The sequence below is a fragment of the Vigna unguiculata genome, chromosome 10, assembly GCF_037176805.1.
Source record: "Vigna unguiculata cultivar grain cowpea cultivar isolate G323 ecotype 2 chromosome 10, ASM3717680v1, whole genome shotgun sequence".
Classification (NCBI taxonomy): Eukaryota; Viridiplantae; Streptophyta; class Magnoliopsida; order Fabales; family Fabaceae; genus Vigna; species Vigna unguiculata.
Window position 1 is genome coordinate 35499644 of NC_140801.1, and position 18353 is coordinate 35517996.

At 31.7% G+C, this 18353-nt stretch overlaps 1 protein-coding gene across 1 annotated transcript; it reads right to left on the reverse strand.

Moving 5' to 3' along the window:
- Nucleotides 1-9695: 9695 nt before the first annotated feature.
- Nucleotides 9696-13558, reverse strand: LOC114166413 (receptor-like protein 6). Its single transcript, XM_028051146.2, has 2 exons — nt 10134-13558; nt 9696-9964 (listed from the first exon to the last, which is right to left on the reverse strand). Exon 1 carries the CDS (start codon nt 13463-13465, stop codon nt 10136-10138), a length of 3330 nt encoding a protein of 1109 aa, XP_027906947.2. The 5' UTR covers nt 13466-13558; the 3' UTR covers nt 9696-9964; nt 10134-10135.
- Between the last annotated feature and the right edge of the window lie 4795 nt (nt 13559-18353).

An 18353-nucleotide genomic window follows, 5' to 3' on the forward strand; every position in this document is an offset into this window, starting at 1 on the left:
TCTCTTCTCCCTCATTCTCCTCTTCTCCCACACAGCCTCCACACAGTCTTCATTCGTCTTCTTCTCTTTTCCCACACATTCTCGCACACAACCTCCACACAGTTCTTCTCTGGAGCGTCCACACAGTATTCATCTGCGGCCTCCCTTTTCTCGTTTTCTCGCGCAACTCCATTTGGCCAGTTAAGTAATGTTTTTAAATTTGTAATTCATTTTAGGAATGGTTGTGAAACGTTTTTCAAAATTGAGAAACGTTTTTCGTTTTAAGAGTGCACCGAAACAACGGAATGTGAAATCCGTTTTCCTAAATGCTGAAACGGAATACACATTCCGTTTTTTTTTCTTTTTGAATTTTAGTAAAACGGATTGTGGAATCCGTGGCGGTGAACGATGAAATGGAATACACATTCCGTTTTTACTTTTTTTTTTTTCTGAATTTTAGTGAAACGGATTGTGGAATCTGTGTCGGTGGACAATGAAATGGAATACACATTCCGTTTCGTTTTTATTTTATTTTTACAGGAACGGATTATGGAATCCGTATAGGACGCTGAAACGGATTTTAGAATCCGTTTTGAGATGTGAAGGGGGAGCCATGTGACTCCAGAGTAACGGTGCTTCCGTCCCTTAGTGCAGTCCTAAATCACAAGTTTGCAATTCCGAGCTTAAAGTTGCAGCTAAGAACCAAAAGGGGTTTGTATGTGTAAGTTGCAATGATTCCATTCAACAAACTTGCATTTTGTTGTTGGCAGCTTCAATTGGTTGCTTTCATAAAAAAACATGTGGTATTTTTAAAATGATAAGATATGATAAGTGTTTTATAAAATAATTTTTTTAAAATAGATATCTAATTTATTTTTAAATTTGTAAAATTCTATAACTAACTTTATACAACCTTTTAATCATGTACTATGATAGTAAGTGCCATATATTGCTTATTTGTATTTATTTAGTTTTGCATGGTACGGGTATCTATCAAGCTTTTTTTTTTCTTTCTGACAGATTAATGGTCCATGCACAACCCCGTAAATTTGCACTACTACTATACAGCTAGTTATTATTATTATTATTTTAATATTTTAGTATACATTTTAATTAAATAATTTAATTTTACATTTTATTACTATTTAAAGTTATTGAAAGGTTGGTGAAGCATAAGACATGGAACGGGAAGAGGAACTACATGAAGCCTTCTTGAGCTCAAGCCATGATGATGAATCATCACACGTAACAGAATCCCGTCTGGAAGAGATGCTATCGGACACCACCATACCCTTCTCCAAGCGCATCCTCTCAGCCACATGGATCGAATTCAACCTCCTATTTCCCCTTGCAGGACCTGCAATCATCGTTTATGTCATCAACAACCTCATGTCCCTCGTCACTCAAGCCTTCGCCGGCAAGCTCGGAAACCTCGAACTCGCTGCGGCCAATCTCGGGAACAGTGGCATTCAGCTCTTCGCCTATGGCCTACTGATAAATTTGCATACGGGTCACCATTTACAAACTTTCTCTTTTCTACTCATAAATAGTTGTGATTATGTATTTGTTTTTGTGTGTGTAATTGATTTAGCTGGGTATGGGAAGTGATGTGGAAACTTTATGTGGACAAGCGTACGGAGCAAATAAGCATGAGATGTTGGGCGTGTACATGCAGAGAGCAATTATTGTTTTAGTTGTGACTGGGATTCCATTAACGGTGGCGTATATCTTCTGCGAGCCTATTCTTCTGTTGTTGGGTGAACCCCGTGAGCTTGCTTCAGTTGCGGCGGTCTTTGTGTATGGTTTGATCCCGCAGATCTTCGGTTACGCGGTGAACTTCCCCATACAGAAGTTTCTACAGGCGCAGAGTGTGGTGGCGCCAAGCACTTACATCTCCAGGGCTACGTTGTTGCTCCATGTGTTTCTAAGTTGGGCGGCAGTGTACTGGTTTGATATTGGGCTGATAGGGACCTCCTTGACACTGAGTTTGGGGGGCTTCTCCCTGCACCCCCAAACTGATTATGGAATCCGTGTAGGACACTGAAACGGATTTTAGAATCCATTAACACACAAAATCCAAGTATGAAATCTTGATCCGAGAACCCGTTTGCGAAAAAAATATGTAAAAATTAGACATTTTTGGGAAATAGAATACGAATTTCGTTTCCTACAAAAGTGAAACGGAATTTGAAAACCGTTTCTTGACCAGGCAGATCACTTGAGAAAGTGACAAACAATAACAAACACTTCAAACTCTACCTATTATTATATTTAAATCACTAATGAAAAGTTTCAAACGAATTTTGATGAATGATCATGCCTTATATCAGGTTGTCCGAAACAGTATCTATATTCCATACATGAAAAGCATACGCTTAATTAACAGTGGGTCGATGTGAACGTACGCTTCAGAACTTGTATGTTTTATGTTGTCAGAACCTTATATGTTTGGTTTCTATTTTATGTTTTGGCTATCTTATTCACGACTTCTTTTCTTTGCACATTGTGTTGTCGGAACTGGAAACAGAATCAAGAACAAAGAAAACTGACGGTAAAAAAGATTAAAGTGATGAATATGCATAATTGAAGAGATTATGATGCAAAGTTTATTTACCAAGAGGGTGAAAAGAGTAAGGTTTAAAAGTAATGGGGTGGGGTGATTGGAATTTAAATTGTTTCGCGTTAAAATGTATGGGAAACAAATTACAGAATCCGTTTCACAATTTTGTGAAACGGAATCTGTAATCCGTTTCAAAAAAAATTGCAATTTTTTTTGAAACGGATTACAGAATCCGTTTCATAAAATTGTGAAACGGATTCTGTAATCTGTTTCAAAAGAAATCATTTTTTTTTTGAAACGGATTACAGAATCCGTTTCACAATTTTATGAAACAGATTATGTAATCCGTTTCTCCTACATTTTGATTTTTTAAATGAAGGAGGGAGAAGAAACGGGAAAAGATGAAATAGTAATCATATATTTTGGGGGTGCAGGGAAGTTGACGACGTAGTAAATGAAATTTACTGCGTTCCAAACCACTTTCGCCAACTTTTACCTGTATGTTAAATAAGAGCAAAAGAATAAATTTTGGGAGTACATAATAACTATATTGGAGGTGCAGGCAGAAGCGGCCGTAATTCTTTAAAAACTTTATAAAGCTACAAAAAAGGGTTTCACTTTTTATAGTCCAAAGAAACTGAAATTGAGCGGTGACTTCTTTCCTGTTCCCTCCACACACGAAAACCAATAACAATTAATATAATCTAAGCCTGATAAAAGAAAAGGAAACGCATTCCAACACACATTATCTTGATTGTCCACTCACAATCTTTCCCAGCAACTGCTTAGTTGACAAAATTCATAAGCACCGAGTAACTCAGCTTATTACGTCCCTAGGAAGGTTGGTAATTCTTTAAAAAAATTATAAAGCTATAAAAAAGTTTCATTTTTATAGTCCAAACAAAGAGTGCGGTGACTTCTTTTCTATCCCCTCCTCATACGAAAACAAATTACAACTAAAGTAATCAAAGCCTAATAAAATAAAAGAAGAAGAAATGATTGCATTACACATTATCTTGATTTTCCACTCAATCTTTTCCTAGTAACTGCTCAGTTGACAAAATTCATAAGCACGCAGATAAATTTATTTTTAACAAAGCAAATTAAAAAGAATCCACTTCGAAAGTATAAATGTGTCGTAACTTTTACATAATTTAAAGCAAATACATCTAATACATGATTCTTAAAAGAAGAAAAATAAATAAAAAATAAAAAAGGAGCAAATAGAGAAAGAAGAAGATCTGTTTCATCACTCTGATGCTGCATTTGGTTCAGCGTTGGAGAATTGATTCCAACATAATCGATTCTCCGATACAAAAACAAGAATTAGTTATTTTCATTCAACGTGAGTTTTATATTTTTTAATTGATTTTGGAAATCAAATACTAATTTTGTGTTAGAAAATAAATTCTAATTAATTTTACATCACTTTAAATGCAGAATCAAACACGCACCAAGTATCGGGATTAATTTCTTTGTGGTTCATGACGTTGGAGTTTACACTCCCTGCTAAACCCCTTCTCATTATAAAAGCCTAATGTATAATACGGAAGACATACGAGAATAACAGAAAACTTAGAGGAGGAAAACACAAAGGGTTTTAACATAGGAAACACCCAGAAGATAAGCACCACATATGTAGCACAAGTAGCAGTATAGGTTTTCCTTAGAAATCCCAAGTCTATGTAAGGTATTCATTCCTCTCTTCCTCATTATTTTGGTTTGTTGTCTTCCTCTGTTTCATCTGTTATTTTGCTTTGGGTATCAATTGACAAAACTTTCGGTTGTGGTTTTGGTGTTTACTTCTTTGGTGCCTTTGATTTTCGTGCACGCATGTGTCTTTTTTCTACATAATATAATTGTTGCATGGTTTATTAACGGATGAGCAATATTTGAGTGTATACGCTTTAGTGGTAGCAACAATTTTTTCGTTAATACTCTTTTTTTTTTTTTTTCACACGTACTCATTTTTATTTTACTTTATTTGTTTTATTTTATTTTTCATTTTTCATTTTTCATTTTTTAGACTTGACTTTTATTTTTTTATTTTATTTCATTTATCATGTCTCCACGATACTTTTTTACTTTTGGCACACCACTTTTGTGAAATATGAAAATAAAAAAATGAAAGAATATTTACTTTTTTGATTGAAAAGTATAAAAATATAAAAAATAATAAAAAGTCGGTTTATGGAGGAACCAAGGTATACTCATTGGAAGGTCCTAAAGAGAATTTTAAGGTATGTGAGAGGAACTGTGTCACTTGGTCTGATGTATACTAGGACAGATGATTACCGACTAGTCGACGACTCAGACAGTGATTGGTGTGGAGATGTTGATGATCAGAAAAGCACGTCTGGATATGTATTCTTCATGGGGAGCACGACGTTCACATGGCTTTCAAAGAAATAACCCATTGTAACACTGTCAACATGTGAAGCAGAGTACGTTGCAGCATCCTGGAGTGTTTGACATGCAGTTTGGCTTAGAAACCTTCTAACCAAACTGGAATTGAAGCAAGAAAAGGGGAATGTGATCCGAGTTGATAACAAGTCGGCCATTGAATTGGCAAAAAACCCGGTCAATCATGAGAGAAGCAAGCACAATGATGTTCGATTTCACTTCATCCGAGAACAAGTGAAAGGGGGAAATGTAGAGTTGGAGCACGTTGAAAGTCGAGCAAAAGCTGCAGATATGTTTACAAAGCCGCTGCCATCCTCTCTGTTTGAGAACAACAAAATGATACTTGGAATGAAGGATAAGAAGAGCATTTAAGTTTACGAGGGGATTTTGTTAGGTAAACTTAAATGTGGGTAGTTGGAAGTTGCTATATTAATTGTCTAGGAGATTACAAAAGGTTGAAAATGGGTCTAGCTATGATTAAGCATGCAATAGAGTTCATTAATTGTGAGTTAGGTAGTAGTTATATTTAATGAATGTAGTTGAAGGGTCATGTCCAAAGGCCTATAAAAGGACCATGTAGTGCTTCATTTCAATACACAACAAATCTGAATACAAAGAGTGTTTATCCAGAGAGACTTGTTTGTCAACAAAACATTCCCACAAAACTTGAAACTTTATCCTTCCTATCAGTCCTGAACCTCTCCTTTAATCATTTAGTGGGAAAGATCGCAACATGTACCCAACTTCAATCACTTCCAGCTTCTTCCTTTCAAGGAAATGATGGACTCTACGATCCTCCATTGACTAAAGAACTAGATCCCAGACAGCCACGAATGGTACAAGAACATGAAACATTAATTTCTACAATTGAGTGAAATTTTATTAGTGTGGAAGTAGGACTCATATTTGGCCATGGAATGATTTTTGGTCCACTCTTGTTTTGGAAGCATTGCATGATATGGTATTGGAAAGTTATTAACCAAATTCTCTGTTTGAATATGCAACCAACAGAGGTCAAACCTATGCAACTCTAAGATGGCAGCATTAGCTATTAATTAATAGCAGTGAGCAAGTAAGTGAAAACTCATGATAAATGTTATATTTCTTCATTTTTATTTCCCCAAATTCAATAATTGTTTGTGTTATGCCTCTAAGAAAGTCATTTTTTTTCAAGACTCAGACAATGAGAGCATATTGTTATATTTTAACGAGGAACACAATAATTTGTATATGTTATTATTAGGACATTCATATGCTATGTTGTTTGGATATGGAAACGGGTATGGATACGACACGGACATGGACACGAAGATATGGTTAAATTAAAAAAATATAGGACACGGGAAACGTCGTGTATATACATGTTAAGTTTGAAACTATCAACTAACAAATTTTCAACTGACAGAAAAATGAATATAATCTCTTTATCTAATATCAAATATGTGAAAAGTAGTGATAATATAAGATTTGTTCCTTAATTTAATTGTCAAAATCATGGAAAAGATAAAAAAATATCTTTCAAATTAGACATAATGTGTCCTACAAGTATCGTACGCGTGTCGAGTGTCGATGACTGTTACGTATCGGACACAGAACACGCCATTTATGAGACGTGTTAGAGCATCATAGTTCATATGTCTATTTCTATTTTTGTCTCTCTTGTTCCAATAAGAAAAGTTTTGACATAATCGAGATGCTAATCCATGAAAAAACGATAAGAGAAATTTGAAAGATCTCATATATTTCTTGGCAACTTGGACAACTTATAATGAAGTTTTTCCCACATATCACTAGAAAGATTGGAATCTTTACAAAAGGCTACTTTTGTGAGAGGAGGGAAGTGTGTTGTTTACATAATATTTAGTGATGTGACAAAGCTATCTTTTTAAAGAGATTAAAAAGTAAATTTTTTTACGAAGAAAAGTTAATTTAAATATGATTGCTAATTGTTTACGTAAAGAAAATGCTGAATATAGTATGAAATATGCATATATTTGAATCTTCAATAGACATGTCTTCTAGATTTAGTAAAGTATTTTATGATATTGATATATGAGTTTTGACATGAGAGGTAGCCAAGTGAACTATGAGTTAGACACTTCACTATGATATATGCTTAATGCTTAATTATATTGTGAAACATGTATGTTAATGAATGGGTAACTTGAATGGCATGCATACATTATAAAATTTAAGTATATAATTTTTTATATATACATACATGCCAAAATTTAAAACACTTGCTTACCTTGTTTTGCATGCTTGTGTGGTTATTGTATATTTATCTATAATCATATCTTACATGGAAAAAGATATTGTAGGAAGGAATTCTCAATTGAATTTTTAAATATTTTGGACAATTTTCTTTATTGGACAACTACAGAAGTAATTCTAGATTATACCAAATAATTATATTTTTAGGAGAAAAACATGTATTATATGTCTGTCTACTTTATAATTAGTAAGAAAATAAAGGTTTAATTCCCATCTTGATAGGGGTGTGTCAATTTGATCTTTGCTTTTCAAAAAGTTTCAATTGCACCCCAATTTTGAAAAACATGCCTCAAATAGGTCCTTTTCGGAAAAAGATTACTAACATCGTTAATGACATGTCACATGTCAATATATTGTTTTTTTATATATTGTCTTTTTATTTTTATTTTTATTTTTTGCAAAAAAATTTGTTGTCACGTGTCAGGTCCTTGGTGTGAAAGAGACACTATCACTACGAAGTGGCAGGACAATGCCACATGTCAATATCACTCTCAAATGTCATTGTCTTGATTTCAATTTAGTCTTTATATATATATATATATATATATATATATATATATATATATTTGATTCAATTCTGTTTTAACTTTTTTAATAATTGAAATATATTTTTTTAATTCATTTTTTTATAAATTAAAAATTATTAAGTATAAATATTCTTACAAAATTAAGTACTCATATTTATATTAAAATTTAGTGGTAAAAAGAATGATTAACAAAGTATGGGTTAATAATATACAATAATATGATAAGTTAAAAAGTTATTTGTAATAAAATTAGTATAACATTTATACAAATAATAAATTTGGTCTAAAATCGAAGAGAAACAATATTGTTTAATTTTGAAAAAAAAAATAATGATTAACAAAACATTAGTCAACAATATAAAATAATGTAATATCTTAAAAAGTCATTTTGAATAAAAAAAAATAGTATAAAATTTATATAAATTATAAATTTGATCTCAAATTGGATAGAGACAATATTGCTCTATTTTGAAAAAAAAATGGGACAAAATTGAATCAAAAGAGACGTAAGTAGGGAGTAAATGGAATAAAAGAGACAAATACACATACTAAATTGAAATCAAGACAACGAAACTTGATAGTGACACTAACACGTGGCATTATCTTGTCACGTGACATTGATAGTACCACATGTCACACTAGGGACTTGACACGTGGTAACAAAAGTTTTTTGCAAAAATAAAAATAAACAATTAAAAAATTAAAAATTAAAAATATTAAAAAAATTTAAAAAAAATCATAAATTGACATGTGACACGCCGTTAATAGCGTTAGTAATTTTTTCTGATGAAAGGGACCTAATTGAGACACTTTTTCAAAAATTAGAACGCAATTGAAACTGTTTTAAAAGGGTGAATCAAATTTAAAAACCCTACCAAAGTTGGGACCGTTCGAGTAATTAAGAAAAAAATAAAAAAAATATTATAATTATAAAAATAATTTTATAAATGAGCGTTATTCTAGCTTGTAAGGTCTATGGTTATGATAAATTCAACTTTCCTCAACTTCAATTCATAAGACAACAATGTGGATTAATTGTGATTGATGCTGAAATATCAATAACATGCTCTAATGGGACAATCAATATGAAGCTGTACCACAAAACACTAATGGATGCATAGAAAGGAAGGAAAGGAATGAGGCATATGATATCTTCATCCAAGAGAACCACATGTGGGAAGGTATAGGAATTCTAACTCTATGAAAGTTTAAATAGAAGAACTTTGGAGTGCTTTGATTTGTATTTGTCTCATGAAATCTTGTGTTTATGGTTTTTTTAAATAGTTTTGTAACACGGTTAGAGCAAGTGACATAGTATTAATATATTTTGGGTTAAGTATGTTTTTAGTCCCTGAACTTTGACTTAAAATTGAAATTCGTTCCTGTCCGAAACTTCAATATATTTTGGTGCCTAAACTTTAAAAAATGAATGAATATAGTCCTTTTAACTCAATTACATTAACTTTTTTTGAAGTGTCGAACATAATTTTCAGTAGATATTGAACCAAGAATATGTTAAACAGTGTAAAAAACTCCAATACTAATATGAAAAGCGTTTGACACGTCAAAAAAAGTTAACATAATTGGGTTAAAAGGACTATATTCATTCATTTCTAAAATTTAGGAAACAAAATATATCGAAGTTTCAAACATGGACGAATTCCAATTTTAAGTTAAAATTGGGAGACTAAAAACATACTTAACCCATATATTTTTTGATTATAGAAAAATGTCTATCAGTAAAATACCTAACCCCTAACCTCTCGCATGAGGCCATTGCCCATAAAAGGATTTGGTTATAATACTTGCATTTTTGAAATATTAGTATTTCAATAAGATTTTCATGGTACTCTCTTTTTGGGTAAGCATAGATAAAAGAAAAAAAAAATATAATACAATAAGGGTTCGATACAGGTATTTGTACTTTTTCCGAAAGTAGGTGCTATTTAATAAAAATGCAAGTAAAATTCATATAAAACTAGTTTCAGTATATAAATTTTTAACTGTTACAAGGACCCACATAATTTTTTTTCGAGATTTCTTTACTTTTTTCCAACCCCAATATTTGGCCAAATTCGATGAACACCAAAACAGAAGCCAACAACCCAATAACGGAAAGAGAGAAACAAGTGATGACATCAGTCTCCAATAAAAGTCAAGACTTTTAAGGGGCAAGGTATTTCAAATTCTGTTTAGCACCACTTAGAGAAATTATCTGGTCCTACAACAAGAAAAGAAAATAGAGAATTGTAGGTTGAACAAGAATAATATAGGCAGGAAAAGCATCCGCATTCCTAACAACAGTGATTGAAACTAAATATTACAGAAGGATGAAACACAGAAGCACAAGCTTTCCCTGTTGCAGAAGCCAACTGAGTAAAGGATTTTACCTTCAGTTCTTCCACCTTAGAGTTTTGTATCTATTCTCTCCACTGTGTTCATACACAAATTCAAGTTGAGGAATGATCCTGTGAAGCATCTCATCTACATGTTCGGAATACCATAACTTCCATCTCCTCGAGAAAATAAGAGGGAGGATGAAAATTCCAAAGCCAAAAATACATCCCAACTCTGCACTTAAAATATTCCAATCAATGGACCTCTCACTGTGGGAATGCGCAATTGGTGTTTCAGGTGATGTCCCTTCATCATTGCTGCAACTATGGATCAGAGGAACTCCACACAACTCTTCATTCCCTTCAAAGGAATCTGCATCAAAGGATTGAATTTGTGTACCCTTTGGAATTTCTCCAACTAGGTGATTAAATGAGAGATTCAAATATGCAAGGAAAGATAGACTTGCAAGCTCTGTTGGAATTAGCCCATCAAAATAATTTTCTGACAAATCTAAAGACTCGAGATTCTTCAAATTTGAAATAGATGATGGTATGTGGCCAGAAAGGGCATTATTTGACAAATTAAGAGCATTCAAGGCCTTGAACTGCATTAGCTCATTTGGTATTGGACCCTCAAAATTGTTGCTCGACATATCCAAGTACGTGAAGATCTTTTGGATTCTGACCAACTCCATTTGTTTACCTTTGTTGGTAATGGTAATTGAATTCTGAAGTCGAGAAATATCCACTGCATTATAAGATTCAGTCGATGACTGGTCAAGGATGGAGCGAGAGACGTTTGTAAAAAGTTTAGTTATTCTTGTTAACAGAGATTTGTCCACACTGGACAATAAATCCTGAAAATTCTTGGGATCGTAGTGATCATAGAGATCAATAAATAAGTGGCCAAATTCGGACACACCATTATCATCACGCATCATTGCTTTCCAACTGTTTAATAGTGCTCCTGGTATAGCACCATGGAAATTATTGGAGGCTAGATCAACAATATGCAGCATTTTCCAATCACCACAGGTTTTTGGGCATCCAATTGATCCGTGAAGTTTGTTTAACCCTAAATCCATAATTCTCAAGGTGGAAATATTACTTAAGAAGCATGGAAATCTGTCAGTTAATGAGTTTTTTCGAAGATTTAGGACTTGTAGATTCTGGCAATGGGCTAAAGATTTTGGGATGGTACCCTCCAAGAGATTTTCATTTAGGTCCAACAACTTTAGATTACATGAAGTTGGCACTGAATTAGGAATATAACCACGGAGTTTATTAGCACCAAAATTCAACACCCTTAGACTACTCATCATAGCAAAACACTTGGGAATCGTCCCAACCAAGTTATTGTGGGAAAGATCTAGCAGGTGAAGACTAGAAGCATTGCAAAAGGATTCAGGAATTTGTCCCTGAAAGCTGTTGTTTGAAAAAGACAACAAATTTATGAAAGGAAGACGATTTCCAATGTCCAGTGGAATGACAGAGTTGAATCTATTGTTGGAGTAGTCCAAGCAATTTGCTAACGTTGGAATGAAAGGAATAGACCCTTGTAGTTGATTGAAACTAAGATCCAAGAGCAAAAGGTTTGAACTAAGGTTCCAGAAACTTCCTTCAATACTTGTCAGAAAATTTTTGGAAAGATTCAAGTGAGTGAGATATTCGTTTTGCCAGATCCAGTGTGGTATTGAGCCCTCGATCTCGTTGTCAGCTAGGTCAAGATGTAGTAGTGTAGATTGATTTCTCAAGAAACTGGGGATTTCTCGCAACTTGCAAGATGACAACATCAGAATTCTGAGATTAGGATAGTTGGATGGGTCATGAACATCCCTATAGTTTGTATCAACTGACAAATTGTTACCTGAGAGACCTAATGAAGTTAGGTTACCAAGCTTTCGAATCTTGTCCAATTGTATTGTGCCATTCAGCTTATTTCCATTCAGTTGGATGAGGCGAAGTGTTGTAGTGTTAAAAATAGACGCAGGAATTGTACCATGAATGTTGTTGTTACCTAAATCAAGCATCTCTAATAAAGGGGAGGCAATAACAAACTCATCCAAGGAACCGTTGAATTGATTAAAAGGTACTTTAAGTTCTCTCAAACATGGGAGTTTAAGAAGAGATGAGGGGAGTTTCCCAATGAAAAAGTTAAATCCTAAATCAATGCTGACAAGATTTTTATGAACCTCAAAATGATTGGGTGATAACACACCAGCCAAATGATTATGATAGAGGGATAAATATGTAAGATTTTTGGACATATTAAAAGAAGGGAGTGAACCTATGAAGTTATTGTAAGACAAATCTAGATAAACAAGTTGGCTGAGTTCAGAGATTGAACTTGGAAGTGTTCCATTAAATTGGCAGCTAGATAAATCAATTCTAGACAACAGCTTCAGATTAGAAATCTCACCTGGAAGCATTCCTGAGAAATTTGTATTGCTAAGATTCATGTCGTAAAGAGAACCATGTGATCGGAAGTTTGGTAAAGAACCCCTAAGACCCTTATTGTCAGATATGTCAAGGATTCGCAATGCTGGAATTTGGAAGATATCTTTTGGAAATGAGCCATTCAAACCACAACTTCTGAGCTGCAATTGGACTAACTTAGACAATTTTGCAAAGGATTCTGGCACTGTGCTTGACATATTATTGTGGCTCAAATTTAGAACAGTGAGTGACTGAAGCTTAGCAAATGAAGAATCAACAGGTCCAGAGAGATTGCATGATGACATGCTTAAAACACGTAGCTTGGGCAATGAAGATAAAGCATGGCACCATTGCTGACCTTTGGCAGATATTGCTACACCATCAAGATACAATTCTGTGATATTTGTGAGGTTTGGTAGTAAAAGCATTTGTAGATTTGGCTTCTCAAGTATTAGCCTGTGGCTTGAGGAAAACGAGGAAGACAAATCAAGAGTAACTAACCTTCTGAGTTGAGAAATCTCATGCGGAATCTGCCCCTCAAATCCAGCATTAGACAAGTTCAAATACCTCAAATCACTTAACTTGTACAGTTCTGAAGGAATCACTGAACTTAAGTTATTAAAAGCCAAATTCAAGCTTTGTAGATATTGAAGGTTGAAAAGAATGCTTGAATTAACAAGTCCTTCTGAGATAGACTCCTCACTGAGATCAAGGGCTATAACACGACCCTCGTTGCAGGTCACTCCAGGCCATTGACAACAATCTTCACTTTGGTTCCAAAGAATAAGTTTTTTTGATACTGCAGGGTTAAATATCAGATTATTCTTTAAATGGAGAAGCATGGAACACTGATGGCCAAGAAAATAACCATATGCTGGAAAAATGTTGGCACTATAGTTTAATAAGTAGAATGGTATCAAGAAAAGCCACAAGAGAGTGTCTGTCCTCATTGTAAGCTTTGAGAAGGTGGCCTGTGTTTGTAAAAATTATGGTAAAGACATATTCTCATTCAAAACATATCACTATCGATTTATAGACTACACGTATAATTATTGATCATGTTCCAATCTCCTAAGTCTAACATAAATTTGAAAGCACAAGAACCACTACTATCAAAGTATTGTGAGTAGGTTTCCATTTTCCTAATTCATGTACTTCACATTAGTTATATTATTATGCTAAAAAAATATTTTAAATTTATCTCTGCTCAGCATAGTTTTATTTTCTTTCCTTTCAAATATCTTCGTTTATTTCATAAAAAAGTTTAATAAAAGGTTGCAATAAATTTTAAGTTTAAGTTTCAGATTTTATTAATAATTAGTTTTTTAAAGGATATGTGAATTTGTTTTATTACCTAGTTATCTAGGGGTAGGTGAATCGAAGGTCGGAAGTGTTGAATTGTTCAAACAATGTTGATATGAGATGATCGAGTGCCATTTTGAATTATTCCTCCCTTAAAAGTCATCATGCTGGTCCAAATGGAAGTCTTTTTCGCACATTTATATATTGACAATGGTTCCACAAGAAGAAATTTAAAAAATTGATATTTTTCATATCGAAGTTGTGTATTTTTTTAGAATTTTATTATTTTAAAATTTTGAAAAAAATTATTGTTAAATATTTGTTTGACAGAGTATAATTAAGATTAAAATTTTAAGTAAATTTAAATAAAACATTGGCAGTCAAAGCTGAAAAAAAAATATTTTTTACCTCCCATTATATTTATTGCAATAAACAAACAATATTTATTTTATATCTTACAATGTGAAGAGATGGCAAATATATGTGATAGAGCACCGAGAAACTTGTAGAGTTTACTTTGCTTAAACGTAAGATATATTTTTTTCAAAATTACTTCAAGCACTGGTCTTTGGTTTTGTTTAGAAATTTTAGGTCATCATTATATATTCGTTGAAAAAACAAAAGCATCTCTAAATTTTTTAATCAAATAGTCGGACTTGGTCAACAGTCTCTTTTCCACAATTGCGGAAGAACATAGAATTTTTGTAGTAAGTGGAAGTAGCAAACAGATTTTGAAGACCACAAAGTGGAAAGTATTGTTTAGGAAGTCCAGATAATCACATTTAAATTTCTATATACATGTCCTCCTATTCTCCATGTCTTTTGTAATAATTATTGTAATATTATATAACAATAAATAGTTTAATTATTATTTTGGTCCCCTAATTTGTTGGTTTGGTTCATTTTGGTCCTCTTATTTTTTGGTTCAATTTGGTCCTCTAATTCTTTAATAAAATTCAATTTGATTCATGCCGTTAAGTGGAGGTTAACACAATTTTCATACATGCCACGTGTCATTTTTGTGGAATTTTTATTATTTTTTTAATTTTTTTATTATTAAAAAAATTAAATTGCCACGTGTCACGTCATGGTTGTGCCACGTGTCAACTTGATAATTTTTTTATTTTAATTTTTTAATTATAAAAAAGTGACAAGTGGTAGGTCACGATTTTTTTCAATTTAATCTCTCTATTTACCATTTTGATTCAATTTAGTCACCCAATTTTTAAAAATAATTCAATTTTGTCCTATCTAATTTGAGACCAAATTAGTAATTAAGCTTAATTACAACTTATATACACATGTTTATTAATTTTTTTACATGTGTACAAAATTTCAAGTGTAAAAAATTACAAGTGAAAAATGTAAGAAATGAAATAATATGAGTATTTAGGGAGTGATTTAATGTATAAATTGTAAAAAATTATTTTAACATGAATATATAAATTATAATTAAGCTTAATTATTAATTTGGTCTTAAATGGAGAGGACAAAATTGAATCATTTTAAAGAATTGGACAAACTAAATTGAATCAAAATTTCAAATAAAGGGACTAAATTCAAAACAACCAATATTAGTTTGACACGTGGCACAATCCTGACCTAACTCGTGGCACAATCTTGACTACCACGTGGCAGTATTTATTTTTAAATAAAAAAACTTAAATTGACACGTGTCACAACCATGACACGTGACTGTTTAATTTTTTTAAAATTAAAAAAAATAAAATTAAAATTAAAAAAAATTAAAAAAATTGAAAATTCCACACAATGACACGTGACATGTACGGAGACGGTGTTAATGTCAACTTAACGGCAATAACCGAATTAAACATTTTTAAAGAATTAAAGGAACAAATTGAAGCAAAAAATAATAAAGAAACCAAAATGAATCAAACCAACAAATTGGAGGACAAAAATGTTGATTAAGCCTAATAAATAACAATGCATATTAGCTTAAAAGTGTATTAATTATATGTAAGTAATGTGCCGTTCGTTGCACCGCACCCTACATTTCTTTTATTTTCTTTCTCTTAAAATTCTCTCTCTTGTCCTTTTAACAACATTCTTCCTCCACACCAATATACTTTAAAATCTTATCCAACATCTTTCGTTTTCGCAACAGATAATAACCAAAGAAACATTTGTATATGATCAAAATTCCAAATAGAGTAAGTTTTTATTTATTTAATAAAATTTTTATTTATTCAATAAAATTTTTCTTTTCTTATTTTACATATGATTTTATCAATTAGTAAGGTCATTTGACAATAGTAATTCTCTCAACTTGTTTTTCTTACGTACTGAAATTTTGTCATGTTTGATATCATGTTTCGGCTGGAACATTCTTTAGGATGAGGAGTTACATGTAAGAAAATTTACTTAATTCCTATAAATCGTATTATCAACTAAATGATTGTTGAATATATGTGTGTGGTCGAATAATTATATGGACACTACAAAAAAAATTATATATTATTTATGAAAATTTATCTATGAACTATTTTTCATAAATAATTTAATTTTATTCACGAAAATTTATCGTAGATAAAATTAAAGTTTGTAGGTAAAAAAATAAATAAACTACTTACGAAAATTTTATAGATAAATGTGGTAGGTTTTAGTGGAAATTCTTCATACGATACTTTACTTTCAAAATTTGGTGTAGAAAAAAGAATTATAAAACATAATATAAAAAATAATTTAAAAGAAGTTACCTATGAAGAAAGATTCGTATGTAAGAATTATTAGATTTTTTTTATTAAAAATATAATATAATTTGTATGTGTTGCTAACTTATTGTGACTTGGTAATGTATCTTTTCATATATATTTTCTTAATATATATTTTCTTTGAATAACTTATCCTTGTACGTGTTGTTGTGCATTGTTTAATTTTGCATAGCATTATTGTGAATTCAGTAATGTCCTTATGTGAAGTTCAAAAATAAGGCCACAACCTAAGTGAAGTTACTCCAGAGGAGGAAAACTGGAATATCATTGTTAGAGTCATACGTTCATGGTTTATTCTAGATTTCAGTAAACAAAAGTGTCATTTCTTCGTAGAGTTAATTATTCAAGAGAAACAACTAATATTTTCTTTAATTTTTTGTAACATGTTTATTCAAGACATCTTTATATTCAAAAACATGTCTTGTGTATTGAGTTTTTGTAGGGAGGTAAAATACATGCATCCATTCAACATAGTCTAATTTAAAAATTTCAGAATTAAATATTTGAATGACATGTTTATGGAATCCAAAATTTTAGTGTAGCTCCAAATAGTGGAATATATCGAACCACACACCATTGTTATAATAAATTTCCAGCTAGTACAAAAGTTGCTTTGTTTGATACTAAGTTCGTTCCAAATATCAAACCACAGTACATAACTTTGCATGTATCGACTTTCATTAGATTTGACATTGATTATTTAGTAGATAAGTTAATATGTATAGTTTTCTATTATCTATTATTATTATCTTTTATTTATTTCCTTTACTTATTATTTTGTTCTCATCATTTCTTTGTATTATTATGTAGATATTTTGGGAGTACTAGTAGGGCTGGAACTAAAAGAGAATTTGCAAGTAGATGAAAAAAAGACAAAATTGAATGTGATTGCCAAAGGAGCAGATGGGCAATATAGTGTTCAAATTTAGAAGATAGATTTTTTGTTCTTGTATTTCACATAAAATTTGACATAACATTCATCTAAATTGTAGGGTTCAAATTGAATGTACTTTGTTTGGCATTTATATGGAAGAACTGAATGACTTTCTTTCATTTGGAGAAGTACAAAATGCTATAATAAGTATAGATTTTCTAAAGTTAGAACTTTTCAAGGTATATTGTTATCATTCACGATATACATTTTTTTTATATTACTATGAATGTTGTTTTGAGATACACTACTCTTCCAATTTAGATAAGGTTCAAGTTCAGAATCGAAAGTATTACAATAGGTTTCAGTACAATGTTGATTTTAAAGAGGCATCTGAACTAAAATTAAGGTATGTAAGACCCAGAAAAATTAAATAAATAAATAAATATTTATTTAATATAAATGATTTTAGTTTTAAATTATGATTTGGCACTATTAATAAAGATTTAAATTTTCCACATTTTGGAAAATATGATTTATTAATAGTCGAGTTATTATTATTTATAATTTTTATTTTATTTAAATTAGTAATATCCACCTAGGATGTTACATTTGGTATTAGAGCAATGATTTTCAAAAGATTTTTTGGCCTTGGGAAGTGAGCTCGTCGTGTTTCGCAAAGTATTTCGGTTGCGAAACTTTATAGGTTTGATTAGATTGTTGAGTCTCTTTGAATAAGTCTCATGTGTTGTGTTGACTATTACTACGTGTTTTTAGGTGCGAGTTAGTAGTCTCGACATCTGTAAGACCCGCAGAATTTAATTAATTAAATAATTAATTAATTAATAAATGCGGGAGAGTAGCGTATTTATAACATTAATTTCTGTTATATATGATGTAGAAAAGTACTAGCTCAAGTGGTTGAGAGTACTT

Excerpts from the sequence above, each read along its gene's own strand:
- LOC114166413 (XM_028051146.2), bottom strand. The coding sequence starts at position 13,465 with ATGAGGACAGACACTCTCTTGTGGCTTTTCTTGATACCATTCTACTTA.